This window comes from Cygnus olor, chromosome 18 (assembly GCF_009769625.2).
Source record: "Cygnus olor isolate bCygOlo1 chromosome 18, bCygOlo1.pri.v2, whole genome shotgun sequence".
NCBI lineage: Eukaryota > Metazoa > Chordata > Aves > Anseriformes > Anatidae > Cygnus > Cygnus olor.
In genome coordinates this window covers 6,212,302-6,227,221 of record NC_049186.1, presented here as the reverse complement: position 1 = coordinate 6,227,221, position 14,920 = coordinate 6,212,302, and the positions used below count along the sequence as shown (strand labels likewise).

General features: G+C 51.8%; 1 protein-coding gene across 6 annotated transcripts in view; it reads left to right on the top strand.

Moving 5' to 3' along the window:
• The window catches only part of TMEM104 (transmembrane protein 104), a 44,167-nt gene that overhangs the window by 24,991 nt on the left and 4,256 nt on the right, over positions 1-14,920 (top strand). For all 6 annotated transcript variants that reach the window (XM_040577779.1, XM_040577780.1, XM_040577783.1 and 3 more), the window contains one exon: positions 3,364-3,457. In XM_040577779.1, coding sequence (XP_040433713.1) covers positions 3,364-3,457 — 94 coding nt within the window. The remainder of the gene's footprint in view (positions 1-3,363; positions 3,458-14,920) is intronic.

Genomic DNA, 14,920 nt, shown 5'->3' with positions numbered 1-14,920 from the left:
TCTCTCTAGAAGAGAAATCTTTAATCAATGTAGACTGTGCTCGTTCTGCCTCAGGTTAATTTGCTGAAGTTCAGGAAGAGAATTATAAGCTCTTAGCTGTCTAAGCAAGCTCAAGAGGTGAACTGGAGAACTTGAGAGAGCTCTTTAATCTGTAAGAGCTCGACTTCTGGCGGGGCCAACTTCAGTTTTCTGTGGAGGTTTCAGGCTGTTTGAACTGCACGCGTAATGAAGCACTCCGTAAATTATATCCCTCTGGGGAAAGCTTGAGCTTAGAAAACATCAGGTGGAAGGCTTGGTGTGTGTCTGAGGTGCTGCTTTGGGCTTGCGTTCTCCTCGGGGAGGGTTATGAAACTAATTAGCTCCGCGGGTAGGAGGAACGTTGAGGTGTCTGGCACAGGGAGGCTGAGAAGTTAGACGTCCTCGTTCTAAGCAGTAGGGTCTCTTCTCATCTTTTTGGGGATGCGATTTTAAGCAGCCTTCTTGGCTGTGGGCTCTGAGGTTTGAGGGGATCGGGTCCAATCCAGGGACTGAGCCCTCGCCCCTCATGTCCTGGCTGTCGGCGAGGAACTGGCCCTCTTCCCTGACCTGTGCTGCACCCTGCGGAGCTGTGCACTGTTTCCCCCTGAAGGGCTGTTAATCTTGCAGTTCAACCTCCTCTTCTGCCCTGCCCATCCCCTCCTAAGCTGTTCAGTGTGTGCTGTGACTTCCTTCCCTCAAAGCAGCTGGCACAATTCTCTGTGGAGCAGCACCATCTCATCTCCTTCCAGGCCCGAGTGTCGTTCGTATCGATCTGTTGATACCCATCTCTGTTCCCTAACAGGCGTCAAGTGGGAGAGGTAATATATTTCTATTGCACTTGAATTCATTTCTCACTTGGATCCTCTGGACCGGTTCCAGGATCTTGTTAAGCACAGAAGACGCTGCTTGCCTTAAAGGATGGGATCCCGACCGCTCAGACACAGCGCCTTGGATCTTTCCGCCCTGCTCCCCCTGCCCTGCACCATGACTTGAGTAAAGCCTGCAGGGAGTTGAAAGAGTTGCTTGATGGATTGAGATGTTTAAGATGACTTAAGCACTGGAGAGTGCCCGCAGAAAACTGAGTATAAAATGCAGAAGAGTTCCTTACGCTTCGTTAGTAGTTGGAGGAACATACAGGAGAGCCAGGTCCTTCCAGCAAGTGACACTGCTTTTTGTGCTCTTCAGCAACAGAGCCCCAAATCCACCCTAAAGCAGCTCTTTGGTGATTAAGAGGAATCCAGGTTTCAGCCCCAGCTGTTTCGGTGCTCAGTGATCTTGTGTCAATCCTTGGTACGGTTTGAGGTGCTGTTCTGCCAATTGGTTCCGCTGCATCCCAATTTGCAGAAGACACCTGTTCCTTAATTAGCGCCATCCTTCCTCTGTCTCCTTTGTTTCAGCTCTCCCTGATGCAGGAGCTAATAACGGGACCTGACGGGAGGCTGTGCTGAGCAGCGCGTGTGTTTTGGGAGGGGGCTGAGACAAATCAGTGTCAAGCTCCAGAATAATTTCCAGTAATGGAGTTGGTGTCTACTTTGGTTTCTCTAGATCCTTGACCTACAACTCTCTTTAGGCTAAATTTTAGTCCTTTGCCCTGTCCTAGGACTGAATGGCAGTCTGTAAGGGCAGGAGAGGGAGTTAAGGTGACTAGAGGAAAGGAACAAGAGGGGGAAGAGAAAAAAGGACTTTTAACGCAGAAGTAAATCAGCCAGTTACAACTGAAAGTGTCTTAATAGTTAAGGCTGTTTTAGCTCTTAGTCTTGTCAGTTATGCCTGCGATGCTGTATTCTCTGTGTGATTTCAGCACTTCCTCCAAGGATCCTGAATTGTTTTGCAAATCTGAATTCTCTGTATGCTTTGTCTTTTTTTGCAAGCAGAAAAAACAAGATCCAGTGTAAATGGTGGCCCCAAGGTCGTAATGTCTTGACCGAGCAGCGTGTGAAACCCAAGGGTTCTCTCCTCTGGTCCCCTTCCTGGATTTACTTTGGTCATCTGAGAATACTTGCAGTGTGAGGCACTTCCAATTTGCCTTGCAGATATTCTGAAACAGTCTCAAAAAAAGGTTTCCTGGCGTTGTACTCGTCTTAAAATAGCTTGGTTCCTGCTCTGTCACCGACTCTGGGGTCGACAGAGACCTGGAGGCTTCGCTGCCTGCCCTTTTGAGTCTCAGTTCTTCCCTTCTGGTGACACCTTTTCTTGGGAACTGCTTTAAGAAGTCATGGAAAAGAGCAATGTGTAAATATTAATGTTGAGTATTTGTCTTTCAAATCCTTTTGGGATTCTGAACAAATCTGCGCGGCGTGCTCTGTAGCCTCCTAGATGCTGCTTTCATACTGCTCGTGGACCTGCTGGTGCATCACTAGCCCACCACTGGCAGCTGAGAGCCTGTGCTGCCCCAGGGACTGCAGGCAAACCTCTTCTGTAGCACCCATTTGTGTCCCTGGCACAAGCAGCTTCTCGCAGTTCACGTTCAGACCTCCATCAAGGTCTGTTGTCTTCCTGCAGCAATTCCTTTTCTCTGCCTGGACGAGGCGGTGCTCTGGGTGCTGCCCCGTGCCCCAGCCAGATGTGATGGTGCTGCACAGGGCGCTGCTGCTCCAGGCGTGGGCTGACAGTGGGTTTGTTGTGCGCTGCACGAGAAAGCTAGAGGAAACACGTAGGAAACAGCAGTCTTAACACTTTCAGTTTTGCTGGATATATTTTGCAACCCTGCTGAAAGGGGAGCAACAGCCGGGTGCGGCAGCGTTCCCGGGTTAGGTGGCTGAGACCCACTGGTCTCTCAAAATACATCTGAGAGGGCAGCGAGGAGACCAGCATCCAAGTCAGCAGCGTAACTGTTAAGCTATAAGCTTCCTGCTCTAAAACGTGCAACTTGGTGTGAGAGGAAATGTTCTGGGCAGACCTGGTTCCATCACTGTTCAGCCTCAGACGCCTCAAAGCTAGCCATCGACGTTAATGCGAGCAGACTGCTCACAGCTCTTGCTGTCCAGGCCTAAACTGAGCACGTACCTGGACAAAGAGGCTGCTGTTTAGTGTTTAATGTTTCATAAAGCTGCTCTGAGAGCTTGTACTGAAACGTGTCAGTAAAGACAGGCTGTAGCAGTGATAGCAAGTGGCTGAGAGCCAAGAGGATCCTGTGCTCTGCTTCTGCCCAAGGCAAGTTCTGATACCAAGCAGCTTGCTTGACCCCTGGTGTCTCAGCCAACCTAGCTGTAAAATTAAGCAGCAAAGAAAGCTCTGACAGACATGTCTGGAGGTGAACTTGCAAGGCAAGCTTTGCTTTACTGATAAATTCGTCTTCCTAGTATAACTTGTTTTTTAACCTGTTTGTTTTTGTTGTCCTTCCAGGCAGCGTTCACTCTACTCCTGGGTCCTTTTACCTTCTTCAATGTGCAGAAGACCAAGTATCTTCAAATCATGACGTCTCTGATGAGATGGATAGGTGAGTCTTGGCAAGCCCCCACCTCTTCGCCATAGATGGAACCTGAGTCACGCCACTGATGCATCTTTTTGGCAAGATATTCTTGTTTAGAAGTAAATGCTTGTAAAAACAGCCTCTTTGAGGAGGACTGGCCAGGCCTGATATCTGTGGTGAAGAAAAAGGAATGTTGTTCTAGGTTGAAATTTCCAGTTGAAACAAAAATATTCTCAATCAGACACAATCTGGTAGATGGAGTTTTAATCTGGTTTATATGAGAGGTAGAAGGGATTTGGAAGAGTCTCCTGTGGCTTGGCTAAGTATGGTGACCACCAATTGCTGTTCAGCAGATTTTGAATGACTCTTGTCTTGGTCTGAGAACAAATGGCACTTCTGTGAGACTTTCTGTCCTTTTAGCACGTTTGCATTTTTTTCCCTGGGTCTTGATTTCGCATAGGATGTACTCACTGAAAACCCCAAAACCAACACATGTTGCCCTTGGGAGGTGTGTGCTCTCCCAAAATCTTACTGCCAAGCTCTTTTGGAAAGACAGATACTTCTCTTAAGGGAGATGAGCCGTCAGTGTTTGCAGCGCTGGTGTCATCCAAAAATGCAGCTGCCTCACATCTGGCTTGTATGTGTACATGCACTTAAGGCTGAGAGGTAGGAGTGTGTTACAGAGGCTTATACTGAAACTTGTCTTGGTTTGTGTAACCTATACAGTGACTACTATTCAGGGCTAGCAGTTTTACAGCACTCGTAGCATTTTGGCAGGTTAAGAATCTCCTTGTTCGTTGGCCCAGACCATTTGAGCACAGAATTCTTTGCTTATACCTATCGCTGACCTAGAATAGGTTGAAATGATGATTCTCAGACTATTTCCCACCACACACACGTTTGACCTGACTTCAGTTGGAGATAATATCCCTTCTCCAGGAGTTCAAAGGCCTGTGATCCTGTTTGGAGGTGGCTGGCAGTCGCTGCAGAGGAACAGAGAGCCTCTGTTGCAGAGGCCATCTGAGATGGGGTTAAGCAGCCATCACCCAGGAAAATGAGGTTGGATCTTAAGCCCTCAAGTCTCAGATGCTGAACAGCTCAGTTAACGAATGCTGACCTCAGATGGTGTGAAAATCCTGAACTCCCATTTTTCCACTTTGTTGTCTGAGCACATGAAAGGTTTGAAAGCCCCCCCATGTCCTTTGGAGAGAGAGGTTATCTCATTAAGGGGGTATTAAAGGAAGGTTTTATATTTTTTTTAAAAAAAGTGTAATCTCTTCAGCTCGCTGGCCTGTTTCCAATGACTCAGCCTCCTCTTTCCCGGTAAAGACATCAGTCAGACCTCATCCTGTCCCTGTGACAACCTGCCCGGCCTGCCATTGCTTTCCCTGTAGCCAGCTGCCTCCAGTTCAGTGATCGCTAAGCCTTGGCGTAAAGGCAGAGCTACCTCTTCCCTCGCTTGATGGAGAGGGACAAGGGCAGTGGTTGGAGAGGTGTAGGGGAAACTCGTGCTTTAGCCTGATTGATTCCTGCGTCAGCCTGCTGGAGAACAGCTGCCCCAGATAATGATATTTAATGACCCTGACAGCACCTCGGTGCCTACTTAGAGCAACAGATTCCGTATGCATACAATGAGGGATAGGCTCGTTAGGAAGGACGATTTATCAAGCAGCCATGTGATGCAGGGAACAGAAAAGCTCTTGCTGCAGGTTCTGGGATAAGGATGGATCCCATACTGTTTAGATTTATCAAGCTGGCTTCTCCCATGTCCTCATGTCACCTGCTGTCCTTCTCCTCCAAAAGTGGGGCGTTGAGTTAAACATGGCTTTTTGTTGGTGCTTAGAGAGATTAGATCCTAAAAGAAAAAGCAGTTGTCTGGTGTCTTGTGGTCTCTTGAACTTGTCCTGCCTGAACGCCAATGGCCAGATGGGGACTCCTGTCCTGGTGTCTGCCTTTTCTTTGATTTCCTTCGGTTGTGTTTAGCCACGTGGCACTGAACGCGGTTCTTCTGTCTTAGATCAGCAGCAGAGCTGAGCGCTGGAGCTGCCGGCCTTGCCGTTTGTTCTGCTGGGTGCAAACTCCCCCAGGGGCAGGGGCTGGCTCAGCTTACCCGAGTCCATGGGCTGGTACAGATGGGAAGCCGACCCATACTCTGCATTGTAATTTTTAAAACCAAGCCTGTTAGAGCCGGGAGGCCGGTAAGGCTCTGTAACGTGCTTACCACAAGACCAGCCATGCACCCTTTCCCCAGCCCCGTGAAAAGCCCTCGGATTTCAGAGCAGCACTGCCTGCCGTCCGGCTGCACCGCCCCAGGTGCACCGCGGCGGAGCTGGCAGCGGCTGAGGCTGGCTCCTGGCAGCGGGCAGAGCTCGCTGCGTGTGAAGGTCACTGCTGCTGGTGGCTGTGACGGCGTCAGCACTGCCTTTGGAAGTCGCTTCCCTTCTCTCCCCTGATCTAAGTGATAATCAGATGTCACTGGGCTCCTCGCAGAGCCTCGTGCTCGTCGCTTTGTCCGCTAACAAAGCCTGCAGCCGTCTCTCTCCACATCTCATGGACGGGAAAAAATCCTCTGAAAAATTGTCTTAAATGTTGGGACCTGAACTGGGAAGGAAAAATGGGCCAGTCTGAACAATGTGGAGGTGCAGCAGGGGTGAGCCCTGTGCGTGGAGGTGTTTCTCATCCCAGGTAAGGGACCAGCCAGGACAGGCACCCCTGAAGCCTCTAAAAGGAGAAGGCAGAAGGAGGAGCGTGCGCGCCCAAGTGCTGTACCACCGGAGAGCCCACACAGATGGCCTCCTGCTGTCTGGGCCTGTTTAACACAGGGCTTGTCTGGAAACAAGGCTGGCGCGGTGAGTGGTCTCCTGTCAGGACAGATAGGAGCACCGAGGGTGGATCTGCAGCTGCAGGTGGCCTGGGGCAGGGAGAAGGCTTCCAGCAGCGTGGAGCTGTTGGCAGCTTCCTGGAGTAACAGCTCACACACCTGGCTGCAAAGCCGACTGCTCCCTGCAGGGCGAGTGCCCCTGGTTAAATTTAGCGTGGTGCTCGAATTGCTGGTCTTACCTGTCCTGAAATAATCTTGCTTTTCCTGGAGTTGGTGCATAAATGGTCCCTTTTCCAGTGGTAAGAGCTGCTCGCCCTGCCTTGTCAGCCCTCTCCTGCTCTTGCCTGAACTGCCCGGGGAGACCTCAGCGGTCAGAGCACAGACACCCTGGCCCATCGGCTGTGCTCTGCTCAGAAAGGGCTGGTCAGGAAAAACCACTCGTTTTAAATCCTGGTAAAAGTGCTTGGGGTGAAGCCTGGATTCGAGTTGGGGCGAAAACCTTGTTGGCTCACCCAATTCCTGAGGTATGTTACCAAGAGCACACAGGGACTGGGTGACCCCATAAGTACGTCAGCAGTGGGAGTTGTCTCCTTGGGGTGGGGAGGATTCCTTCCCTGGACTGTAATTTCCCCCTTCCTTTCAGCTCCCTTCCACCTCAGCCCTGTGAAGCGTAGAGCTGTTGGTAGCCCAAGTCCTCTGGTGGTTGTGGGGCCTTTTCCCAGGTCCTGTACAGGATTCTTCGTGCAGGGGTTTGCCTGCAGAAGGCTAAACCGTGAGTAAACTGAAGCCGTAGATATTTTCAGTTTGCTGTTTGGACTTCGGGCTCTTTTTGTTTTTTCTAAAGGGTTTAAATTTGTGGTGGAGACAGTGACCCAGCCAAGTCCAATGCACTTCTTGAAGCAGAGGGGCCCGGTCCTACCTCTTTATTACTGGACAATAACTGTCTAGCAGCGTCATGGGAAAGGATGTGGATTAAGACAGATAACAAAAGGGGACAGGGCTCGGCGGAGCTCAGCAGCAAACACTGGGCTATTGTGTATTAAGCAGCTAACCCGATTAATTGCAGCCTGTTACAGCCTGGGATGCCCGGCTCTGTAGGTGGGGACTGTTGGCTTCAAAGTTATTGGTGGCGATTATTGCTGTTGTTATTGAATAGTCTGTGGCAAATATTCCCAGACAGCTCCCACGTGGGACGTTTGCTTTATGTACTGCTCTCGATGCCGTATCGTAGTTAGCAGAAAGTATTGTATTTTAATAAAGAGCCCTTTTACAGAGGAATAAACTTCAGGGTTTGCTTGCTGCAGGCTCACTTCTCTCTGCTGTAGCACAGTTGGATCGTGCCACGTCCATTCTCATAACTGCAGCCCTAGGGACAGATTGCTCCCAACCCTGCCCAAGTAATGATCTCACGATTATATGCCCAGAAATTAAATCTCTTTCCTCTGGCCGGTAAGGTGGGGAGAAAAAGGACAAGAATAGCCAGCAGGTGCGTATTAAATATTCCCCCACTCCCCCCAGTTCCTTTCCAGGGTGTTTGGTCGAAGGCTTCTAGGGAAGAAACCAGGAAAGGGCTCTCTGAAGGCGTGCTGGTGAGGCTGACTCTCCTCACCTGTTCATTTCTTTGATACCTCTTTCCTCACCAGAGTCCCGTGCTTTACAGGACCCCTCAGCACTTCCCCGCAGAGAACCGCTCTCGGTGTCAGCCCGTGACGCTCGGGGAGCAGCCTTCAGCTGCTGCACGCACTGCTGCCGCCATCCTCAGCAGGCTGAGCTGGCCGTGTACAGGTTGGTTCGGCACAGAGAGCCGGGGTCACTCCGTCCCTTCAGCTGTAGCGATGGAGACTGTGAGAATTATCATGAAGTTTGATGTAGGAGAGGGTGGCAATAATCTGAAGTCCCCTGTTTGCAGTCCTGCGGAGAGATTGCTGCCAGTGTCCGCAGTCCTCAGGGTGGCCTCTTCTCTGCATCGAACCAGCTTTCTGCAACAGGCAGAGGAGGGAGCATTCCACCTCTGCCCCTTTCCTAGAGCAGGGCATACGGGAGTGACAAGGAAGAGGGAATTACTGTAAACCAGGACACTGTTGCATGTTCGGTTGTTTTAGGGGTTCAGACAAGCTTCTTCACCGAAGTTACTTCGTGTTCTTGCATCCTTTTTGGAGCAGAGAAAGCTGCTGCCAGAGCCCAGGGTAAATAATTCACTAGGAAGTGAATATATTTATGAAGAGGTAGCTAAAAGGCAGTGCTTCTGTCATGCTCGCTCTCAGAGCTGTCGCTTGAGGAGCTCATTTCAGTGGTATTTGTGGGGGCAGCGGGGCGAAGCGGTGCTGATGTAAGTGCAGGAGCCTTGTTAGCTTTAGATGCAGATGGAGAGTGACGTGCGGTGCCGGACGGGACCGCTGAGATCCTGCCTGAGGAGCTGACGTTCCTGAAAAGAGCACTTCATCCAGGCAGCAGGAGACAAACCGATGGGTCTGAGAGCTGGAGAAGGGGAGCTGCAAACACAGGACGCATTCAGCCCTACGTCCCCGTGCTGCAAGGGTCCAGGTGATTTCAGGGTGGGTGTGTGGCGCACACAGCTGCTTTCTGCTGTTCAGCCTGTGAAAGGATGTGCTGTTGGGACAAGAGGATACAAACTTTGCTGGATGAGGCCCCAGCCAAGATGGGGAGCATGTGGCTGAGGCTGCGGAGTACCTGGAGTTCGTGGGACATGGGTGCTCTGCACCCAGTGCCTTCCAAAGCATGCCAAACCCTAACTCGGGTTCATGGTGATGCCCAAGCGTGTGATTCTCCTTTCTCATAAAAAAGTAGCTTGTCACGTGGGGAGAAGTGACTGTCAAAGCTAACAGGCCAAGCCAGGAGCAGAGCTCAGAACAATCCCAGATTCAGAGGTTTTATGGTGCTGCTGCCAGAGGTGACCAGAGAGAGGCCAATAAACAACGCGGGTAATTTTCCACCAGAAGCAAACAAACGCCTTGGCTGCTCTTCCCTTCCCATATGTTGAGATAAAGCATCCGTGATAAACGCTGGAGTGCAGAGCAGTTTTTCTCCCTGTGCACGGCTGCTGGCGTGCAGATGTCTGGAGCCGGGCTGCTGCGGGCAGAGGGGGCAGCTCCACGGGGCTCCCAGCAGGTGGTGGTACCTGGGGGGGGGCTGCCTATTAACCTTACTTAGAGCCTAGCAAACACTACCCCAGATGACAAAGAAAAGCAGCGAGGTGATGTCTAAAGTTTTTATTTCTTAACAAAATGAGTTCTTCCTGGCCCAAGGTCAGGGCAGCAGCAGTGCCCGAGGTGGTTTCAGCAGGAGCTGGCACAGCCTGGTGCTGTGGGTGAGGTAGCAGGGCGGAGGTGCCGGAGACCCACTGCTTCCACTTCTCAGACCGCCTTTTTCTTGGCTTTTTGGTAAACTCCATTGCACGTCCGGGTTCTTAACACATCCCACGTGTGGCTACGTTTCCCCTCCTGTATGAGCAACAGTCCCCTGCCACCCGGACTGCGCCTCCTGCTTTGCAGCAGGGAGGTGAAGTTATCCCTGCAGGTCCCTGCTGCCCATTAGAGGAAGGAGCCACGCTGATGCCCCACAACTTTTGCTCATACCTTTCCTTCTGGAAAGGCATTTCCCTCCTCTTCTCCTTCTGACGTTTCTCCCAAGAGAGTTGCTGTCTTCAGCGAAGAGATCCATCGTGCTTCCCCACAGTCTCTGCTCTCATAAATCCTTCATCTTCCCAGAGACTGTTTTAGGCTCAGTCAGTGCCAAGTCTGATCCTTAACTACTCCAGCTCCCACATCGGAGGGAGCAAATCCGGTTTCCCTATTATCTCTTCACCATCATTTTGTGTAGAAACCTCCTCTGAAGGCTGCAGAAATTTATCAGTTGGCGCTCCAGATTTTTCAAAGAGCTGCAGGTCATTAGCAAGTGACAGGATACAGCTTCTGCAGGAGAAATGGGGTAACTGACTTTTAAGAATCAGCATCTTAATTTCAGATCCTCTGTTCTGCCAGCGTGGTGAACTCCAGCTGTACTTGAATACTTGAAATGCCACAGCATCTCTAATGGCTGGCAATTCCAGGGCTCCCGTGGGCTCGTAAGCTTGCCCAAATCACTGACAGAAGGCAGCTGGCGCTGAGGTGGGGAACTGCATCGTGGAAAGACAGCGGTTGCAGGGTGGACAGCACAGGTCTTAGCTAGGGATGTGGAAGGTGCAACTGTCTTGATGTGAGGCTGTGCCATTGGGTACATACGGAGCAGATGCTCTTGCTTTTACACCTTCTCTCCTGAAAGCTGCCTGATGTTAAACTAAATGGGGTCTGCTTAATACCGTCCTCTTCAAGAGTGGTCTCGATGTTAAACTAGATGGGGTCTGTTTAATACCGTGCTGTTCAAGAGTGGTCTCTTGTGTTTCAGCCCGATGAAGGTTCACGACCAAGGCTAAGATGAGGAGTGAGCTTCTTCCTTCCCTTGAATCCTTTCAAAGAGAAGGGGCAGTGGAAGCTCAGGAGGATGTCCTCCTCTCGGAATCCATCATGCCAGCTGATGTATGAAAAGGGAAGCAAGTGGCGTGCATTTGTGAAAGGGCGATTCATTATCATTATTTCCTGGCATATTGATTCTCTGCTCCAACAACAAAAAAAAAAGCTCTGTCACACCGACAGGCAGCGGTGACGGATGGCCCTGCCGCAGACGTGTCAGAAGCACGTCGCAGTGCCTGCTCCAACAAATGGCCCTGCCTGGGGTAGGGGAGCAGCCAGGCTGGGGGGGCTGCACGGCACTGCCTCCTCCAGGGACAGCAGGCAGTACTGTGGTGCTCGTGCTGGGCTTTCCTGGTGCAGGATTAAGAGCAGGGACAGCGCTGGAGAGGATGTGGCTCGAGCTGGGGCAAGGTCATTGTTCTGGCTCTGCCTTCCTGACTCTGAGCATACAGAGCACGATCCCAGAGGATCTCAAGTTCTGCAGAACCTCACTTCTGAGCTTGCTTCCACCTTGCCATGCTGCCTCCTCCCGAATTACGTGAGAACACATATCTCTTCCACGCTTCCCAGCATGGCTCATTTCAGCATCTTCATTATTTCCTGTGTGCTAATGGAGAGACAGAAGTGGGCCACCATGTGAAACACCTCCAGAGCATTGTGTTTTGCCAGGGGTGTAGGAAACTTAAGCCAGAAACTCATCTTGAGCATCAGTTCTTCAGGAACCTACCATGGTGGGAGCCTACCAGTGTGGGAAATGTTTTATTCTTGGAGGTTTTTTTTTTTCTTGCAGTAGCCTTTCTGCAGAGAGATGAAGCTCGTGTATGAGACAGCACTTAGCATTTACAAAGCTGTTTGTTCTGACTCTGCAAAACAATCCGTAAACTCGGAATGGCCAGATTACCTTCCCTGCTTCTCTGTGCAGCTCTGTTATGCTTCTGTCAAAGCTCACAAAACTGTATTTTTAATATCCCCAGGCTCCCATATTTTCCTGGCGTGCTGGTATTTGGATGTGTTCTCATTCATATTCATTTTTCCACCTGCAAGAACCATAGCAGAGCTGCCCTATCTCTGAATCATCTCCTGAGTCAAGCAGGACAGGTGGCAGTAGCGGTCTGCAAGGGCTGATTTGTCTCAGAGGAAGAGACAGCATCTCCTCCTTAGAGAGCGAGAGCAGGGGTCTGCAGGGGAGGCGATTGGGCAGCGGTGATGAGATGCATCACAACTTTTGTTTTGTGTTCCCCTTTTTTCCCCCACGCAGTCTCATTTTCATCCTTCAGTTAAATGATGCTCAAAGCTCCAGGGGAGGGCAGATGAGACGAGCAGTGTCCTCTGAGCCTTGTTGACTGCAAAGCTTATCCACGGTGCGTGGGCTTGGAGAGGGTCTAACGCTTTGTAAATCAGGGCAGGCAAAGCCCTCAATAGGTTTTTAAGGACTGTACAAAATGTGGTTTAAAACAAAGCTTTTGTGTAACCTCCTAGCAGTCCATAGCAGCACTGTCTGCCTTGCTTTGTGCCCCTGGGCGCTGGTGGCTGTGGTGCCTGAAGGGCTTTCATCCCTGCGACGTGTTGCTCATCTGCTCCGTTCTGTGTGTACAGAGCAGACTGAGGCTCTTTGATGACCCCGTGTCTGCCTTAGCAAGGGTTCTTTCTGGCGAAGCAGCTGCTGGACAGTTGATGTGGCACCTGCAGGTAACTTGAAATATTGTGGTGAGACTGCCTTCAGCCCGCTGTCCCAGGTAGAGGAGGATGTGAGCAGGAGACTTGTGTGTGCCCGCAGGGTCCTGTGCTGCCTCTTGTCCGCTCAGAGCAGCCTGTCAGTCAGAGCCTGTCAGCTTCTTTTCATCCTGATTTATCATCCGGCATAACGAGGTTTCAGAGTTTCATTTTGGGCTTGCCTCCTCCCAGGGACAGGCAGATAAATCTAGCATGCAAATGTTTTAACTCTCCGGTTCCAGGAGCGAGGCGAGAGGCTCACCTGCTGCAGGCAGCGAGACAACAGCCACCAGGGCAGGGCTGCTGTCATGTCCTGGGGCTGAAATTGGACAGGGGACCCATCCAGTCCACCCAGCACCACCTCCCTCAAGGGTAGCGCATCTGCAAAGCAGCAGTGGGCAGGGGGAGCACAGCTTGCCTTGTTGAAAACAGCGCTGCCTTAGACCTTAGTGTTGGCTTATCGCTCCTCGTAAGTTTAATTTCTGATAGGTTTGATCTCTGAAAGAAGTCTGTAAGGAAATAAAACCAAAGGGTATATGAGTTCTAGCTTCTGAAGCGATAGACTTCTGTCCATCATTTGGGGAATCCACTGGGAACCTGGTCTGTCTGCTCCATGCAGAAAATGTGGCAGGGCAGAGGAGAGCTCGGAGGAGAAGCTCCGAGGCCTGGCTGCGAGCCTGGAGCCTTCCCTGCGCTGATCCTGCCTGGTGCTGTGTGGGACGTGGGGGTTTGAGCCAGTGGTGAGAGCGAGGTGGGAGCTGAAATAGGTCACCCGGCACTCTCGGTGAGCAGGCAGACATTCGCGGCCTCGTGAGCAGGGGAAGAGGTGCGAGACTCGTGCAGGTCCATCTCTGCCAGACGTGGGCCTGGGCTTCAGAGGCCGACCGCTTCTCCCAGGCGGGGAGAGGGAAGTGTCAGCGTACATCCAGAGCTGCCCAGCCTGCTTTGCCTTGTTCTCAGGGCACCTTCCCTTCCTCGCAGCCTGTGTCACGTCACCTGGCATGTTTCTTAAGGCTGCCTTGCTCTGGCTGATGCGCCTGGCACCCGTCTCCACTTGCGAGGCCAATGGGGAGCGGGGAGAGACACCATCACTGTCTGTGACCATGGTGCGCCTCGCTCGCTGGCTTGAATGAAGGCAAGGGGAATTGCAGGCACCCTGAGCAATGAATTACTGCTCTCTGCAGCCCTCTGTGCCTGCTGGTGGGGATGTACGCAGTGCCGAGCGCCCCCGGGGCGGGCTGGCTCTCTAGGAGCCGGGAAGGAATGGAGCGGCTGTCATCCCCCAGCCTGGTGTTTGCGGAGAGCTGTGAGGCTTGTCCTGCCGCTGGGAAACGGCTGGAAGTGAGAGGTTCCTGGGGCAGTAAGAGATAAAACAGCGTGGTTGGTAAGTGCTTAGCACCAGGCTGCTGCGGGGAAGATGGAGGGGAACTGCTGTGAGAAGAGCCAGCGAGGTTTGGGGGTACTGGGGGTGTGCGAGCAAAGGTGATGCCGGGTTGTGGTGAACCCGGTCTCGCTGGGGATGGAGGCAGTGATCACCAACTGGTCTGCAGCTCGCTTCTAGACCTATCCCTGGCAAGCTTTCCTGCCTCAGCTGCCCACATCAGGCAGAGCGGTCCTGGGCACGGAGCGCGTGTCCTTGTCACCCTGCGCACAGTGCCGCTGCCCTGCCTCCTACGGCCACACAACTGCCTGCTGCTCCGTTAATTCCTCTGTTTTTATTTATGACATTGAAAGCCATGCATAATACCAGTGTCAGCGGTTTGTTATTTCTCTCATTACCTGATAATTCATGGCTGGGCTCTGAGGCCTTACCCCAGCGCAGGAGACAGCTCTGCGCGAGCCACCGTGGCCCATCCAGCGCCAGCGTCAGGCTGTAAATCTGGGTGTTTGCTGCCCTGGCAGGCAGGTTTTTTCCCCTGCTCCTTTTTAACTCCAGCCGATGATCATCCTTCCCAGGTTGATGTGATTTCTCTGATGCCAGAATTAGTTTTCTGCTAGTTTTATGTGCCATGCTAGGGATAATAGTCTAGCAATAACTGCTGCTGGCTCGTGTTTCCAGCAGCAGAGTAAATAAGGGTATTAGCCCAATCGCCTCGATTCATTTTGTCCGTGGCACGTAGCTTCTTGTGATAAGCTTTGTGAAACACTGTTAGGCTTTTCCCTGACACGAGTGAAGGGTAGACGAGCAGACTTCGTGCCGAGAAGTGATGAATTTTAATAGCAGCCTTTCGGTGCTGTTTTAGTCCCTTCCAGACTGGCTCTTCCGCCCTGGGATTAGCTACAGACAGCCTGTTCCTCCTGCCTGGGCGATGGCTGGCTAGTTCTGGCGCTGTCGTGCCTGACAGATCGCAGGGACGGGACGGCTCTGTATAGCTGCTGCTCCCCTGCACCTGCCTGCATTCATAGATGAGGGCTTGGAAATGTTAGTCCGGTTGTAAGCGTGTAGCAATATTGCTGGAGTTGGCTCTGCAGCCAGGCCTAGTCCTC